The sequence below is a fragment of the Botryllus schlosseri genome, chromosome 9 (genome assembly GCF_051294905.1).
Source record: "Botryllus schlosseri isolate E-star chromosome 9, Bs_hap1, whole genome shotgun sequence".
In the NCBI taxonomy this organism is placed as follows: Eukaryota; Metazoa; Chordata; class Ascidiacea; order Stolidobranchia; family Styelidae; genus Botryllus; species Botryllus schlosseri.
Window position 1 is genome coordinate 21,869,854 of NC_137244.1, and position 13,640 is coordinate 21,883,493.

At 41.9% G+C, this 13,640-nt stretch overlaps 1 protein-coding gene across 2 annotated transcripts in view; it reads right to left on the bottom strand.

Moving 5' to 3' along the window:
- LOC145446881 (protein GREB1-like) overlaps window positions 1–13,257 on the bottom strand; it is a 44,299-nt gene extending 31,042 nt beyond the window's left edge. The window contains exon 1 of one of the 2 annotated variants that reach the window (XM_080325254.1): window positions 32–13,257. In XM_080325254.1, the coding sequence (XP_080181380.1) occupies window positions 32–61 (30 nt within the window). In that variant the 5' untranslated portion in view covers window positions 62–13,257. The remainder of the gene's footprint in view (window positions 1–31) is intronic. The other variant, XM_080325253.1, reaches the window with a different exon arrangement.
- Window positions 13,258–13,640: the final 383 nt, after the last annotated feature.

Below are 13,640 nucleotides of genomic sequence, written 5' to 3' on the forward strand. Positions count from 1 at the left end.
GACCTTTGATTGCATACGAATTCACGTTTACCTGAAGAGGAACTTGGTTCTTGGAGCGCATTTGTCCAAGTGATCTTCTTGATCAAGCTTTCGTTCTAATTGTAGCACGGATTATTTGACACAAAATTAATCGGACAGAACTTGACAGCATCTTCAGTATCCGTTTGATATATTGCTACATTGCAATTAGGATTAAGTTAACACTGTATCTGTATGGATATACACCAATTGAGGAGTGATTCAAGGAACTACCAGTTTCGAATCGAGATTCCAGTAGCCACAGAACGTAAAAGTATAGCTGGGCCAGCGGGATTTCAGCATCTGAACACTTTTAGCATATACTAATATTCATAACCCTAATCAGGAATTGAAATCCACACAAACCAGCGTACCGGCGACAATGGGTAGAAGTACAAAACATAGCGGAACAGGAAACATCTGCAAATCGTTACATCATAAAGAGAATGGCACCAGAAATAAGACAACGCTGAATGTACATTTGCACAAGAAAAATCGTATTTAGGTCGGAAATAAATAGCCGAAATCTGATTTTATCTACGAAACTATTCGCGTACAATCAAAAAGCTATCACGCTGTAGATGAGAGGCATCAGCAATTCACGGAAATGAATTCAGTAGTGACCTGCAGACGATATTGATTAGGCATACGCTGGCCAGAGCACACTTTCAAAAATGTACAGCTACATGTATTTTTTCACGTGATCACACCTAGCCTAACATTGCATTGTCAATATACTGCGGTGAAACTAACTTCTAGCTGCAACTTGATTAGCAACGAAACTGTTGGGCTCACGGAGTAGATTCAAAGATATAATATCTAGATATTTATAGGTAGAGTTAGAGTATATCAAATTTGAAAAAGGCAACACAAACGGTATATATTTGAGTGCGATATACCAAACCGGTATATATATATGAATCATACATCCGCCAACGACTGATATTCAATTGGAATCTATGCATCAAAATCACATTTAATTCACCGCGTCGCCTAGCGCTGTCTCCGTTGCATAATACAAGCCGATTGTAGCGCTCGCTGTGTTGATGTTGCATGAAAACTGCGCGGGCGCGTGCCGGTAAAATACACGTATATTCAAAACCGGCTTTTGTTTACAAAGCGCACAGTGCGTGCGTATTCGCAAAACCAGGCCTGGGGTCGCTAAGAGAAACACTTCCTGACCTCGTAAGGTTGCGCGATTGCTCGTGGCGTGACGACTGAAGATGCAGGTAAAATATTCGATCACGGTCACGAACTGCAAACGTCATCACAAAACTGCGTAGTAACGCGAACCCGGCATGCAATTAAGTAATCAGCAAAAAAGATATCCAGCAAGCCGAAAATCCAGCCCTGCGTTTGTGATTAGCGTAGATTTAGGACAGACTTGTACGTACATTGTACAATGTAGGTGCAAACTACCGGTACTGTATTTTCAAAACGCGCAACTAGAACTAGAACTGGAACTATTCACTTTTTAAAACTCGCAACTAGAGCTAACTGATAAATGATAAATACAAATCACTGAATTGCAAAGGAGCTAAGAATTATGGGGGATCGAATCGGCATTTCAAAAGGACGAGGTTTCGAGTTTGAAATGAAAGGGGTTCCTACCCCCAACCACCCTGGCTACGCCACTGTTACTAGTGATGACTCTGAGCGAGCAACGGCTGCGAGAACATCACACAACAGCTACTAGAACCAGAACCAGAACTAGAACTGCTAAAAAAACGGTAGTAAGTTGACCGTCAACTACCCAGTTTGGTGGTTCGTACATGACTGATTGAGGGGCGATTTTTTCGGAATAACTCAATGGCATTTGGTACTTATAAAACAATAGCCTACTTTACTCCATTTCCCTCATTCGCATGCAGACTTCAAAACACGAAATCCATTCCCCATCAACCGCCTCGCGTAATTAATTTGCGCAATCAGCTCCGTCGTCGTTAGCGAGTAAAAACGCCGTAAGTAGCACAGCAACGGAACCACTGAATAACGTCCGCGTAAGCGTACACCTCATTTGAAGCAAGTGCAAAGTACCGATGACAAAAAGAACGATAACACTTCGTCGTTATCAAGAATGAGCATGTGACACCCGACCCGGCCTATTGAACATAACTCAATTCTTCGCTTTAGAATTGGAAGTTCGGATTCACTCCGGACAATGAATGTTGCGCCACAAAACAGAATTTCACCGTGGGACCCTCAGTCAACTTCGCGTACCGGTCGCGCGCGCGAATTTCGCCATTAGTAGGGACAGTAGAATGCGTAGGATCGGGGCCTACAATTAGTAATGACGTAGGATCAGTAATGACGTCACGTCATAAGCCACTGGAGGACTCAACTGGCGGACATTTGCAATGTTGAATCTGTCAACATATCAACTATTTTTTAACGTAACCAAATCCATTATCCTTAATTTGCAAGATTAAATTGCCAAAAAATGCCAATTTCGCAACTAGCTGTGACTAACGGGATAATAAATACATTTCGCTCATTCTTTTCAGCCAAAACCACTCTTAAGTGATTTATCGAGCGACAGAACGTCAATATACCATTTATAATGTATATCCATATTGAAATAGTCCCGAATATAGTCGGCTGACACTCGTCTGGGATAATTTACTAGGTGCTGACGAATACCCCGGACGAGTGTGAACCGAAAATATTCGGGTTCATTTCAAAACGAATACAGTATTTAATGGTATGCTACCGCTTTACCGTATTTTTACATCCGTCACTGTAAATCAGGGGTGTCAAACTCAACTTGCGACGCGGGCCGGATGCAAACCTTCAGATCGCTCGCGGGCGGCACCAGTCAAATGATTCCGAAATATTACCTCAGAACTCATGCCATTGTTTTTTATTTGAATATTTTATTATCAAGCTGTACACACGATAATAGGCCTATATCACATCATATTACGGATCATAGGGATTCTATTTTAGCTACACTTTTATTCGCAAACTATGGAGTTATGGCAATAATACGATGACTGGGGGGTTGAATACAGCTATAACTGGCTAAAACAGAGGCTCTTACGATAAGATGAGTTGTCATATTTCTATGCACCCTTTGATTTAATCGTACTCTGGCGTCAGCCCTGCGTGTGCGTTTTGAGTAATACAAGTGCTGACCACATATATTTGAATTATATTTCCGTGTAACTATTATATTCTCCATGTAACCTACATATAAAGGTTTCGCACCGGAGTTTTATTCTGTGAATAACTAGTTTTGGGCCCCTTTCCCCATAACACACGGAACTCTGTAGGCACTTTTTTGCCTTCTCGAAATTGGGTGTCAACGTGAATGACTTGTTCCTAGTGGTGACTGAAGTATTTCTTACTAAAAATACCAACATTCGCTGTTAGAAATATGCTCGATAATACTGTAAATTGCTTCGCGGGCCGGATGCGGCCCGCGGGACGCATGTTTGACACCTCTGCTGTAAAGGATTTCGTGAGATTTATAACGGACCTAAGCGATTCTTGAACTTTTTGTGACTGGACGTCGGCTAAAAAGTGTTAAGTGGCCCTGTTCTACATATTGAAAAGTCACCCTTACCGAACAGTAGTCTAACAGGAAAGTAAATTGATTATACCGCGTGCCTTTGTCAATAACGAGCTGGGATTCGCCAATTCCATGTATTTCCTTTCCTGTTCGAGAGCGTACTTGCATTAGTAACTCCCTGACAATTATAAACGGAAATATTTTACCTCGAAGCTGGAATCTCGCGCAGCGCCCAATCCATTACTTCGTGTCTTCGGGCTACTGTGCTATTTTGCGACATTATGTCCTTCCGGTTGAGGGTTGCTAGAATATTCAACTTCCCTATATTTACGGACGAACAGGGGTCAGTTAGAAGTGAGGCATTGTGGGAACAACCCTGATGTCAAGTCTCGCTTCTGCACTGACTTTGTGTTAACTTTATCAGTTGAACCTGGCGCTGATACTACTACATATGAAACCCGATATCGCTTAATCCGTACCGTAGGCATCCAATCAGCCGAACATTAAAAAAGCGACAAACTGCTTTTAATTCCCATGCATTTTCGCAAATGAGACACTATTGACTATTCCTAAATATTACTATTCCTAAATCGCATAAAAAGAACATCTAACGGGACTCGTGTTTGAATCATAACTCTACGAAACGATCGCCTCATTAAACAATTCGTTGCAATATCATCACAGATTCTTGCCAACGCTGCGATTCAACACACGATACGCGGCAAATTACTGTGCAGTCTGCAGCGGTGCTTGTCAACCCATGGAATGGTACTAGAGTTGCATTTAAAACAAAAGGCCTTTAAAAAATTGTGTTTTTTTCAAGCTGTATAATTATGCCATAATTGTGTAAATACTTTCCTAAAACATGTTGTATGAGCCAGCGGACGATTACCATGCGATATAGCCGACTTATACGATATGGAATGGTCGGAACGCTTGAAATAGTCGGTTCAACGGCTATAGTACGTAGATATTTCATCAAAAGAGCTACATTTACCCTGTATTTTAAAGTGTCAATGTCAATCCACTATGGCGCGACAACTGAATATTCCTGACGTCATCGCGTAAAAAAACAATAAAACACATGTTTCAGACAAGGGCCTTGTTTTAATCATGTTCGTTTTAAATTGATTTAGTTTTTAAATGCAACCCTAGAAGGTACGCACTTGCGCGGATGAAAAAAATCGCAGTGCCGACTGCGGATGACAAGCGTGGTGCAGACGAAAATCCGGATGAGTACGTATGAAAATCGTAAATAATTGTGACTTTATCTGACGTAGAATAAGCCTAAAAACGAATAGGAAATTCGAGTGCAGTGACTCCCTGAATTTTGTCGTTGCGGCACATTCGTAAAAACTTGTTTTGACTTGCCACTAATCGCAGCTTTTACAATAACTTTGTCTCGCACCAGCCGGAGTGAATTAAGGTTTGCGCAGTCTAATTAAAATCGACTTTCTGCTTTCTTCATCTTGGTAATAACGGTTCGATTAGCACGGCGCACGACGGCCAAATATCCTCTTTTTTCGCAATGCGTCCTACTTTATACAGCCAGGCGATTATACAGGCGCGCGAAGACGGCTTATTCTGCATATCAGGCGAGAAAGAGATGAGTTCAACTCTGAAACCCTTTTTTAGTCAATTCACCGTAGGTACGTGAATAAATTACCCGCTCATATGTCCTCTTTTTCGTATCCGAAAATTCAGGGGGGCGAAAATTTGTGTCGAGCTTGATAAGGGGCGATGAGTCGAAAAAGGTTGGGAACCGCTGATCTACAGGAAAATCAGAAATTAGAGTAGATTTAAAATTAGAAACATTTCAAAAATTAGATTCGAATTATATATTACCGGCAGTTCGCTTTAAACAGTCTATGTAACTAGACTACTAGAATTGTCTGGTCGTCCAAGTCGGCAGCCATAAGTTCAGGTCCGTTCGCCGCGAGCCGACTGCAGGCAGATGCGGCGAATGAAGCCGCGATAGCGCGGTACAACGCAATGAACTACACTCAAATATTTTATACATCCGCCCATTGTCGAAACGACGGACGCTATTCCACTCGATACCGCGGATGTGGGTCATTTCCTATAGGATAACGCCTTTTCTTTACGGCGCGAGCAGTTTCAATGCGACTCGGCAGCGGTGGACAATGAATTTCAAAAAATTGCTATTGGCCAAGGTAGGATATTGTGTTACACCCGCCATATGGTATGACACTACGACATCGCATAAGCGCGATGCGCCGAATCAACATGAATCACGGGAAATTACCCGACGGAGAAGATTTACAATTTCATCCCGCGGACACCGGCACCGTTTCGAGTCTTAGCTTTGAAGGCGACAGGCCTAATTCACTTAGGAAGGGCACCGTCCGAGTCAACGTCTGTAAAGTCTTCGCGGAAAGCTGCCTCGCGTGAGTCACGGCGCCGCAACGTAGCGCGCGACATCTGCGGATCGTCCTCGCGGCGAGAATATCCGACTTGTTAACGACATCCGTGTTATTCCGTCACGAGATGATGTCATAGCGGCGGGGGAACGGTAGAATGGTAGGCCAGACACAATGATTTGTCTGAGTGCTGAAATTATACGTTATTTTCTACCAATAGCGAATTTTACAACGAAAGTTATAGTCACTGCGGAAGACTGTAAACCTTGATTGGTCGTATGGCAGCATACGATACATGTTGTGCAAAGTTACGCACATTTGTCGCCAAATGACATGTGACTAAAAGGGGTGTTTAAAAATAACTTTCTTTTCAAATTTCACCGGTTACTTGATAAAATTGTTAGGTTGGCTGGAAAAAACTAGGCACACCAAATGTGGTTCAATTCCAACCAGTAGCCGTATTGCTACAATAGAAGAAAGATTGGGATTTATTTTATAAAATTAAATTAAAATTGTTCCAAAATTTTCTCTTCACCCTTTGACGTGGGTAGGTTGTCTACAGAAACGATGCTCACAAAATTTGCCTCATTTCCAACCAGTGGGAGCGGAGTTATTGCAGCTGAAAAATTGGGATTTGAAGAAAATAGTATTTACGGTGAGCACAACTATAATAAATAAACAAAGAATCGGTCACCGTAAATACTATTTTATTCAAATTCAAATTTTTCGACGGCAATAACTGCGCTTCCACTGGTTGGAATTGAACCAAATTTGGCGAGCATCGTTTCTATAGACAGCCTAACACTTTCATGGGGTGAACAGAAAATTTTCTAATTTTTTATCATTTATTTTTACATAACAAATAGAAACTTTCTTCTCCTGTAGCAAAGCGGTTACCGGCTGAAATTGAACCAAATTTTGTGTGTAAGCTTAAATTAGGTAACCTAACAATTTTATGAAGTAGCCAGTACGATTTGAGAAAAAAAGTCATTTTTGAAGAGCCCTAGTGTGTACTGTGCAGCCTTTAATTACGTAACCTAACCTAACAATTTTATCAAGTAGCCGGTACAATTTGAAAAAAAATCATTTTTGAACACCCCTGTGATTGTGAAGAAGTATCAAAACGCATCGCAATACAGTGCTATAGAATACGTAGTCTATAGTAGATAAAATACCAAATTAACATTGAATTCATGTAGAACTGGCGTTATATTCTTTGTGATTGCATGACAGGTACATATCTGAGCTTTACACATCATTCATACCGTGGCGACGGCAAAATTAGTGCCTTGGGAAATGACTAGCTTCTGCGTTACAGAAATTAGTGACCGCTCGCACGTCAACTAATCAAGTCCCGGAAGCCAAGTTACGACAATGGATTCACAATTCACATTCACTATCAAATTCGACAGGCATGACGCAATTAATAGGTTGTTTTTTTCGCAAATCTGACCCTCACAAAATCACGGGCTGCTGAACAATCCGAACACACACAGTGCACACGAGTTTCTGTTACGCGTCAAATTGAAATTACATTGAATGGGATGTGCAATCAGTGAGGGTATGTAACATTGCAGCCTAAACGCTAATTTAGGCATTTTCAACGTAGAGGACACACATAAATTTGATTGGGAGAAATTAGTTTCGCGGTATTAATTCGGAACATCATTCCTATATCACCCGGTATAGTAAACTAAACACAATGCTTATGAACTCCAAAAACACCATGTTCCGAGATTCCAATTGTGGAACTCCATTCCTCGCGTCGGGGGACATACCTTCAGCGTTGCAGTTGCAGTGACACATAATACCAAAGTATTCTAGTTGGAAAATACTTCCGTAGATGCAAAAGTGCATTGTAGTCTCTGCGATTTGATGAACTCAAATGGTACCTTCAAGTCGTAACCTTGGCTAGGTAATAGGTATATTTTGATTTGCTCACTATCTGGAATTTAGATCCGAGCCTGTACCCAATCAGGCTGTACTCAAAACACGCATTTCATTTCGTTATCGGTATATGCGGCTTTACAAACGATCGAAGGTATGACCACGACGAATAGCTTGCGACCATGATTAGACAAAATTTAGGAGTATCAGAGTTACTTGTCATAGTAGATGGATATCGCCAAGATCCTAATCCATCGCGTACTGCTTACATGAATATCCATTTGCTAACAACAGCCTACCGCAATACCAAAAACGCATAATCGATACAGAAAAGTAGCACGCGTATTATTGCCGAGATACCTGCAACTACATGCGACAATGTCTTGACCATCCGCAACGTGGTCAAACATTAATGACCGAACGAGCGTCGCTGTGCAAACAATATTGCCCGTACAATAAAATGACCATCTACGGCGGAATCGTAAGAGACACAAAACACGCGACATTTACATTGTGAACGAGATACGACATTCATGACATTATACGCGACCATCGTCAGCCACGCCGTTAATACGCTGAAACGGCACGGAACAGCATATTTCCCTCACAAGTGCGCAAACGACAGGGAAATTTGTGCGATTTTGACTGAATCCGACAGATTATTATCATTGAACGAAAAGGATGTTAACGGCGTTCATTGTGTAGTTTTGTCAATAGTATACTTGAGGTGTGGAGCAAATCACCGTCGGTGCTCTCAGTCTCCGGACGTGGTAGGATTGGACAATTCCGGCCACAGAAACCGCGAATTTGCATTGGACTCGCGAGAGTCAAGTGTTACGTCACCACATACCTCAAAAATTAGCATATACCTTCTGACTGCATTTCCACGTAACTTTACACTGCCATTGTATTTCCTACGTAACTTACACTGTTTCTACCTGGGGAGTATAACACACGGTCACTGAATGATAAGAATCCGAACTAAAGGAAGCAAACGCATACCGACGAAAGACAAAACATCGCGCTTAAAAAGTCAGTTTGCGGCAATTTGAGTGAGAGACACGAAGAGTCAACCATTTCATCTGCCCAGCAATGCTTCCAACAAATATGCGAAGCGTTCAAAGCTCCGACCTACGACCGGAAACAAATTGGGTCAGCACGCAATTACGCGTGCATCGTGCTCACAGCGACACCAATTACGCTGGCCGCGACTTAGCCGCATCAACCAAGGTGACAAAGGACTCCGGTCTTAGCCCCGGCAGCCGGACTGTTGCGTTCTCAGTCTTTGCGGGTGGACAAAATAAGAGTACATGAGTTATGACGTCATATTCAATGAGTGTGATTGCATATGACGTCATCACAGCCTGAAAGATGTGGACAATTCAGATATGTACCTTTTATGCTACTACAATGAATGAATATAGTACCAGTTCTATATCACAATAAACACAATTTGGTATTATTTCGACCATGTATATTTCATTGCACTTTTTGACAATGTTGATCACGACTTTTCAGAAATCTCATTTTCTCTAACGCGAGTAGATTTACACTTTTCGTATGCTGCGATATGTCCAATCCAGGTTACATGGCTTCCACAGTGGAAAATACTACCGAAACAATCATTTCCGTGGAAAAATTAACTATTAGCGGTGAGGGGGAGAAATTGTCAGCCTACATTATGGAGCAACTGTGCTTCACTTATAACGGTGGCTTAGTCTCGAAAAGTATGCGTAGGTTACCGGCGCTCAGCCGACGACGTTCAGCCATGTATAATGTATAATGTAGATCTATGTGTGAAGTTTGTTATATGCTCAGACTCAGAACTAAAACTTTGTAATAGAAGCTGCCATGCTCGGCTTGCAAAAAATAAATTAAAACAGCGAGATGCTACCTACCATTTTGCATTCTGGATTGCAAAACTGTCAACGTCCTGCGTGGTGTTGAACACCTATCCCCGTTTAACTATGCTGGTACTGGAGATTTTGAAAATCCGTTCGTAAACTAGACTCCACGCCCACGCAAGATACAGTCTCGCAAAATTGATTACCGGCAGTGCACAGTAGCGCACACCTCGCCGCACGTTTACCGTTACACATGACAGTATAACACTGACCAGCACCAAGTTAACTCCACGTACATTAACGTGACTACTACGCTGCTGCACGCGGCAAATTGTCATACTTATAATGACGCTGCTGATCGAGTCAACGCCACGCCGATGCACCAGGTTTTACAGCGTAATGTAACAGTCCAGTCAAGAGTAATGCGATAGGCTATTTCCCGCGCCGTGGACGGCCATATCCGTTGCGGGCTTCCGTCAACATGCACGGTATAGTTCGGGCGGTTCAATGACCGATGCGTAAATAACAAAGCACGTAGATAATGCACACTGCGTAGCTGCACATTTGCACTAGGGACGCCATTGCACTTGCTTCAAAACGGCCGATGACGAATCGAAACGAAATGCAAATCGAAAAAATGAGAACAGCGAAAAATCGCACGCATGCTATAGGCAAGGCATGCAGGATCATGTATCGAACAGATTATATTGGGATAGGTATCGCTATGCCTACCATATGTCCTCTTTTTGTCTTCCTTTCTCAAGAAAAGTGAATGGCCCTCCGAGCCCGTTCAAAAATTGTCCTCAGTTATTTTTCGCATTTCGAGTTACCGTTAGTTGCTTCTAATTTCAACAAGACTTTTAGACGAGACTGTAGCGTTGCAATTATCAAAAAAAGTCGGTAGCCATGAGACATTTTGTATATTGCTGGGTTAAAAAAAAGGTTTTTCAACACATTGCCCAACCTTCTTGGTCGTACTTGCAAACATTGTTCGACGTTCTCTATATGTGTATATCAGTTGGGTCATTTTCGAGCATCTTAAAACAAAGTATATAATTTCAATGATATTTTGGGGAAGCAATTTCACGAACTCGTTAAAATGATCATTCCTTATTGGCATATCGTTTTATGAGATAAACATGGGAAATAAATTTGATCTGTTGTTTTTTGTTTTGTAACTTTAGCTTTGCTTTGTTTTTGTAACTTTTGCCTGTGAATACTAAGGATATGTAAAACATCGTCAACTCAAACGTAACAATTCTACTTGCATATTACTTGTCGGCAATAAGGTCCCCTTTTTGGGTGGTGAAACTATGGTAAGCCTAGGTAACGGCTTGCAATAGTGAAGGGGGCCACGCTACTCATGTCCACGCTCGCTTATATATTTCTTATCATCGCAATATTGCGACGCCGCGGAAGTACAGGAAAACACCGAAACACCGTGTCTATTCGAAATACATCAGTTTTACGAAAACGGTCAATATAACATTAGAACAATATATATAATCAAATAACTGGTAACTTAATGGCAACTAGAAAATGCAGGATATATACAGCCGGCACGCTAAAGATTTGAGCCATATTTTACCGGCAGCGTACGTATTTATTTTGCAGCAAACAATACGTTCATATTGTCAAATTTATTCCACAGGAAGCTTTTCGACTGGCTCTCTTCAGCAGTGAACGCCAGTAAATGAGGTTAACCAAGTTCGAAATATAGAAAGAATTTTGTCGTTGTGACGTAATAATGACAAGTACATTTATTTCGACGACCCAAATTCGGCGCGGTTGTACGAAATAAATTACGTGAATGGACGCCTTAAAATGTGCTTTGACAGGACGCGTGACAGCATTTTTTAGCGGTAGCGGATGCACCCTGGATTTCATTTAGATATTCGGCCGTATGCTACGCACTTCGAGAGTAAAAATTTTTGAAATGCCGCACACTCTATCACCGCCGGGATATTTTGGAAGATAAGTTGTGGACAGTGGATAGCTACACGAATGCTACTTCCAGACTACCAATACCGCATCTTAAACTGCAAGGCCGCAGTGTAGAGCCATTGTCCGCAATTGAGCACCCTAGTCCTTACCCTTGCCAATTCAATTCACAACCAGTCATCACCGTGCACTGATAAGCAGTCAAATCCGTACAGTGAAGTGAACACACAAACCTGTCAATTGCAGTGTCAGGAAGACGGTCCTCTGAAACGATGCTTAGAGGCGCGATTCCGCTACGCGATCAGAAGATGCTCTTTAACAACTCAGAAAATATACACAGCAATGACCTTGATAAAAACCAAATACGCGTATTAAAACCGATTTTCCATTGCGATATTTCAACGAAAATATTCGGCCCATCCGACCATATATCGTACCCGGGTCGGGTCACCAGTGAATTCGGCACTTAGCGATCTCTAATTCTTATCCTAACTCCTAATCCCATACACAGATTACATACCACGCACCCAGCGCCGAATTCAACTTCCAGAATTCGCAAAGTGCTGAATATTACAATTCACGATCGTATTCAGTAAAGGCACAATCTTGATGCATCAATTTCATAATATTTATAGTTATTTCAATTTTCATCTGTCACGCCAATTTCAAGATGCCAAATTCATTGGATATTATCAGGCCAGAAGTTCTGCCGCCTACCCTCTACGGCTAACACCGCGGTTAACGCGCGGATACCAATGAATTCGGCACTTGGCGGCTCCCAATCTGATCCTAACCTACCCAAAATCTAACCCGTAATCCAAATAAATAAAAACACAACATGTATACCGAGAGCCGAATTCAACAGTGCCGTATATAACAATCCGCGTTCATATTCAGTGAAACATGCATTTTGGAATATTTTAATACAATATCGATGTATCACTTTCATGTATTCTATTTCCAATGCCAAATGCACCAAACGTCGAATCCACCGGCAACCCACGGCGCGACAAAGACGCATTCCGCGACGGCTACCTTGTACCCGCGCGAAATGTCGGCTGGATCCTGGGAAAGGAGCCTTGAGCGATACCGGAGTAGGTCACGGGACGAGATAAGTCTCGATTCCGACAACACGACATTCTCTCTCGCGCGCGAACGCAAAAACAAAGTCGCGAAAGGTCTAGTTTCAAAATCGGCCAATCGAAAATCTCGGCCGGGTCGGAAGGGTGGAGGCGATGTTTTCGTCGAACGGAAACTGGGTCGCGTTGAACCCGCGTAAACCACCGCGCATCCTGCGCAATTATTCTCTCAACCCAAATTCCGCGCGATGTACACAATAAAAGACGAAGAAGTCAACAGCCGACTTAAAATGTCATTTGACGGTTGACGTTATAGCATTTTTTCCGTTTTTAGCAAACCAGACGAATGAAGCTTCCGTTATCTCGAACAAAAATGACCCATTTTCTTACGTCGCGGACGGATGGACAAACCAATCTTTCACTGATCAGTTTATTTCCGTCAATAGACGCCGGCTATTAAAGCGGCTTCATCAATATATTTCGCCATTCAATCATTAATTCACTTCATTAGTCTAGGTCAGAGATGGCGAACTAGAAAATTTTCAACATCTACAAATTAGATTGGAATTCGAATTATGGCTACCTACACAGTTTTCCGAATCAGTTCACCGAATTCGCAAAAAAACTTGATGAGTCAAATTCTGAATAAAAAATACAATAAAAATCGAGAGTGTATAGCAAATCAGAGTTCATTGTCATAACAGTCATAAGGGTTCACACTACACAGTTTTCCTGTAGCATTTACAGGAAAACGATAATTAGATTAGAAAAAATATTACAACTTAGATTAGAATTAGATTATCGACAATTTTCTGGCCAAGGTTAGTCTACTTGAACGATGTAGTAGGCTAAAATCCCGTACATGCTTTGAGATCAATAAGTGAATGCGACATGGCGATAGCCTATACAATACTGCGGTAAGTTGTTCGACGCGTTTTCGTAATTAAAACATGAAACAACGCACCGAATGCAGGCATCT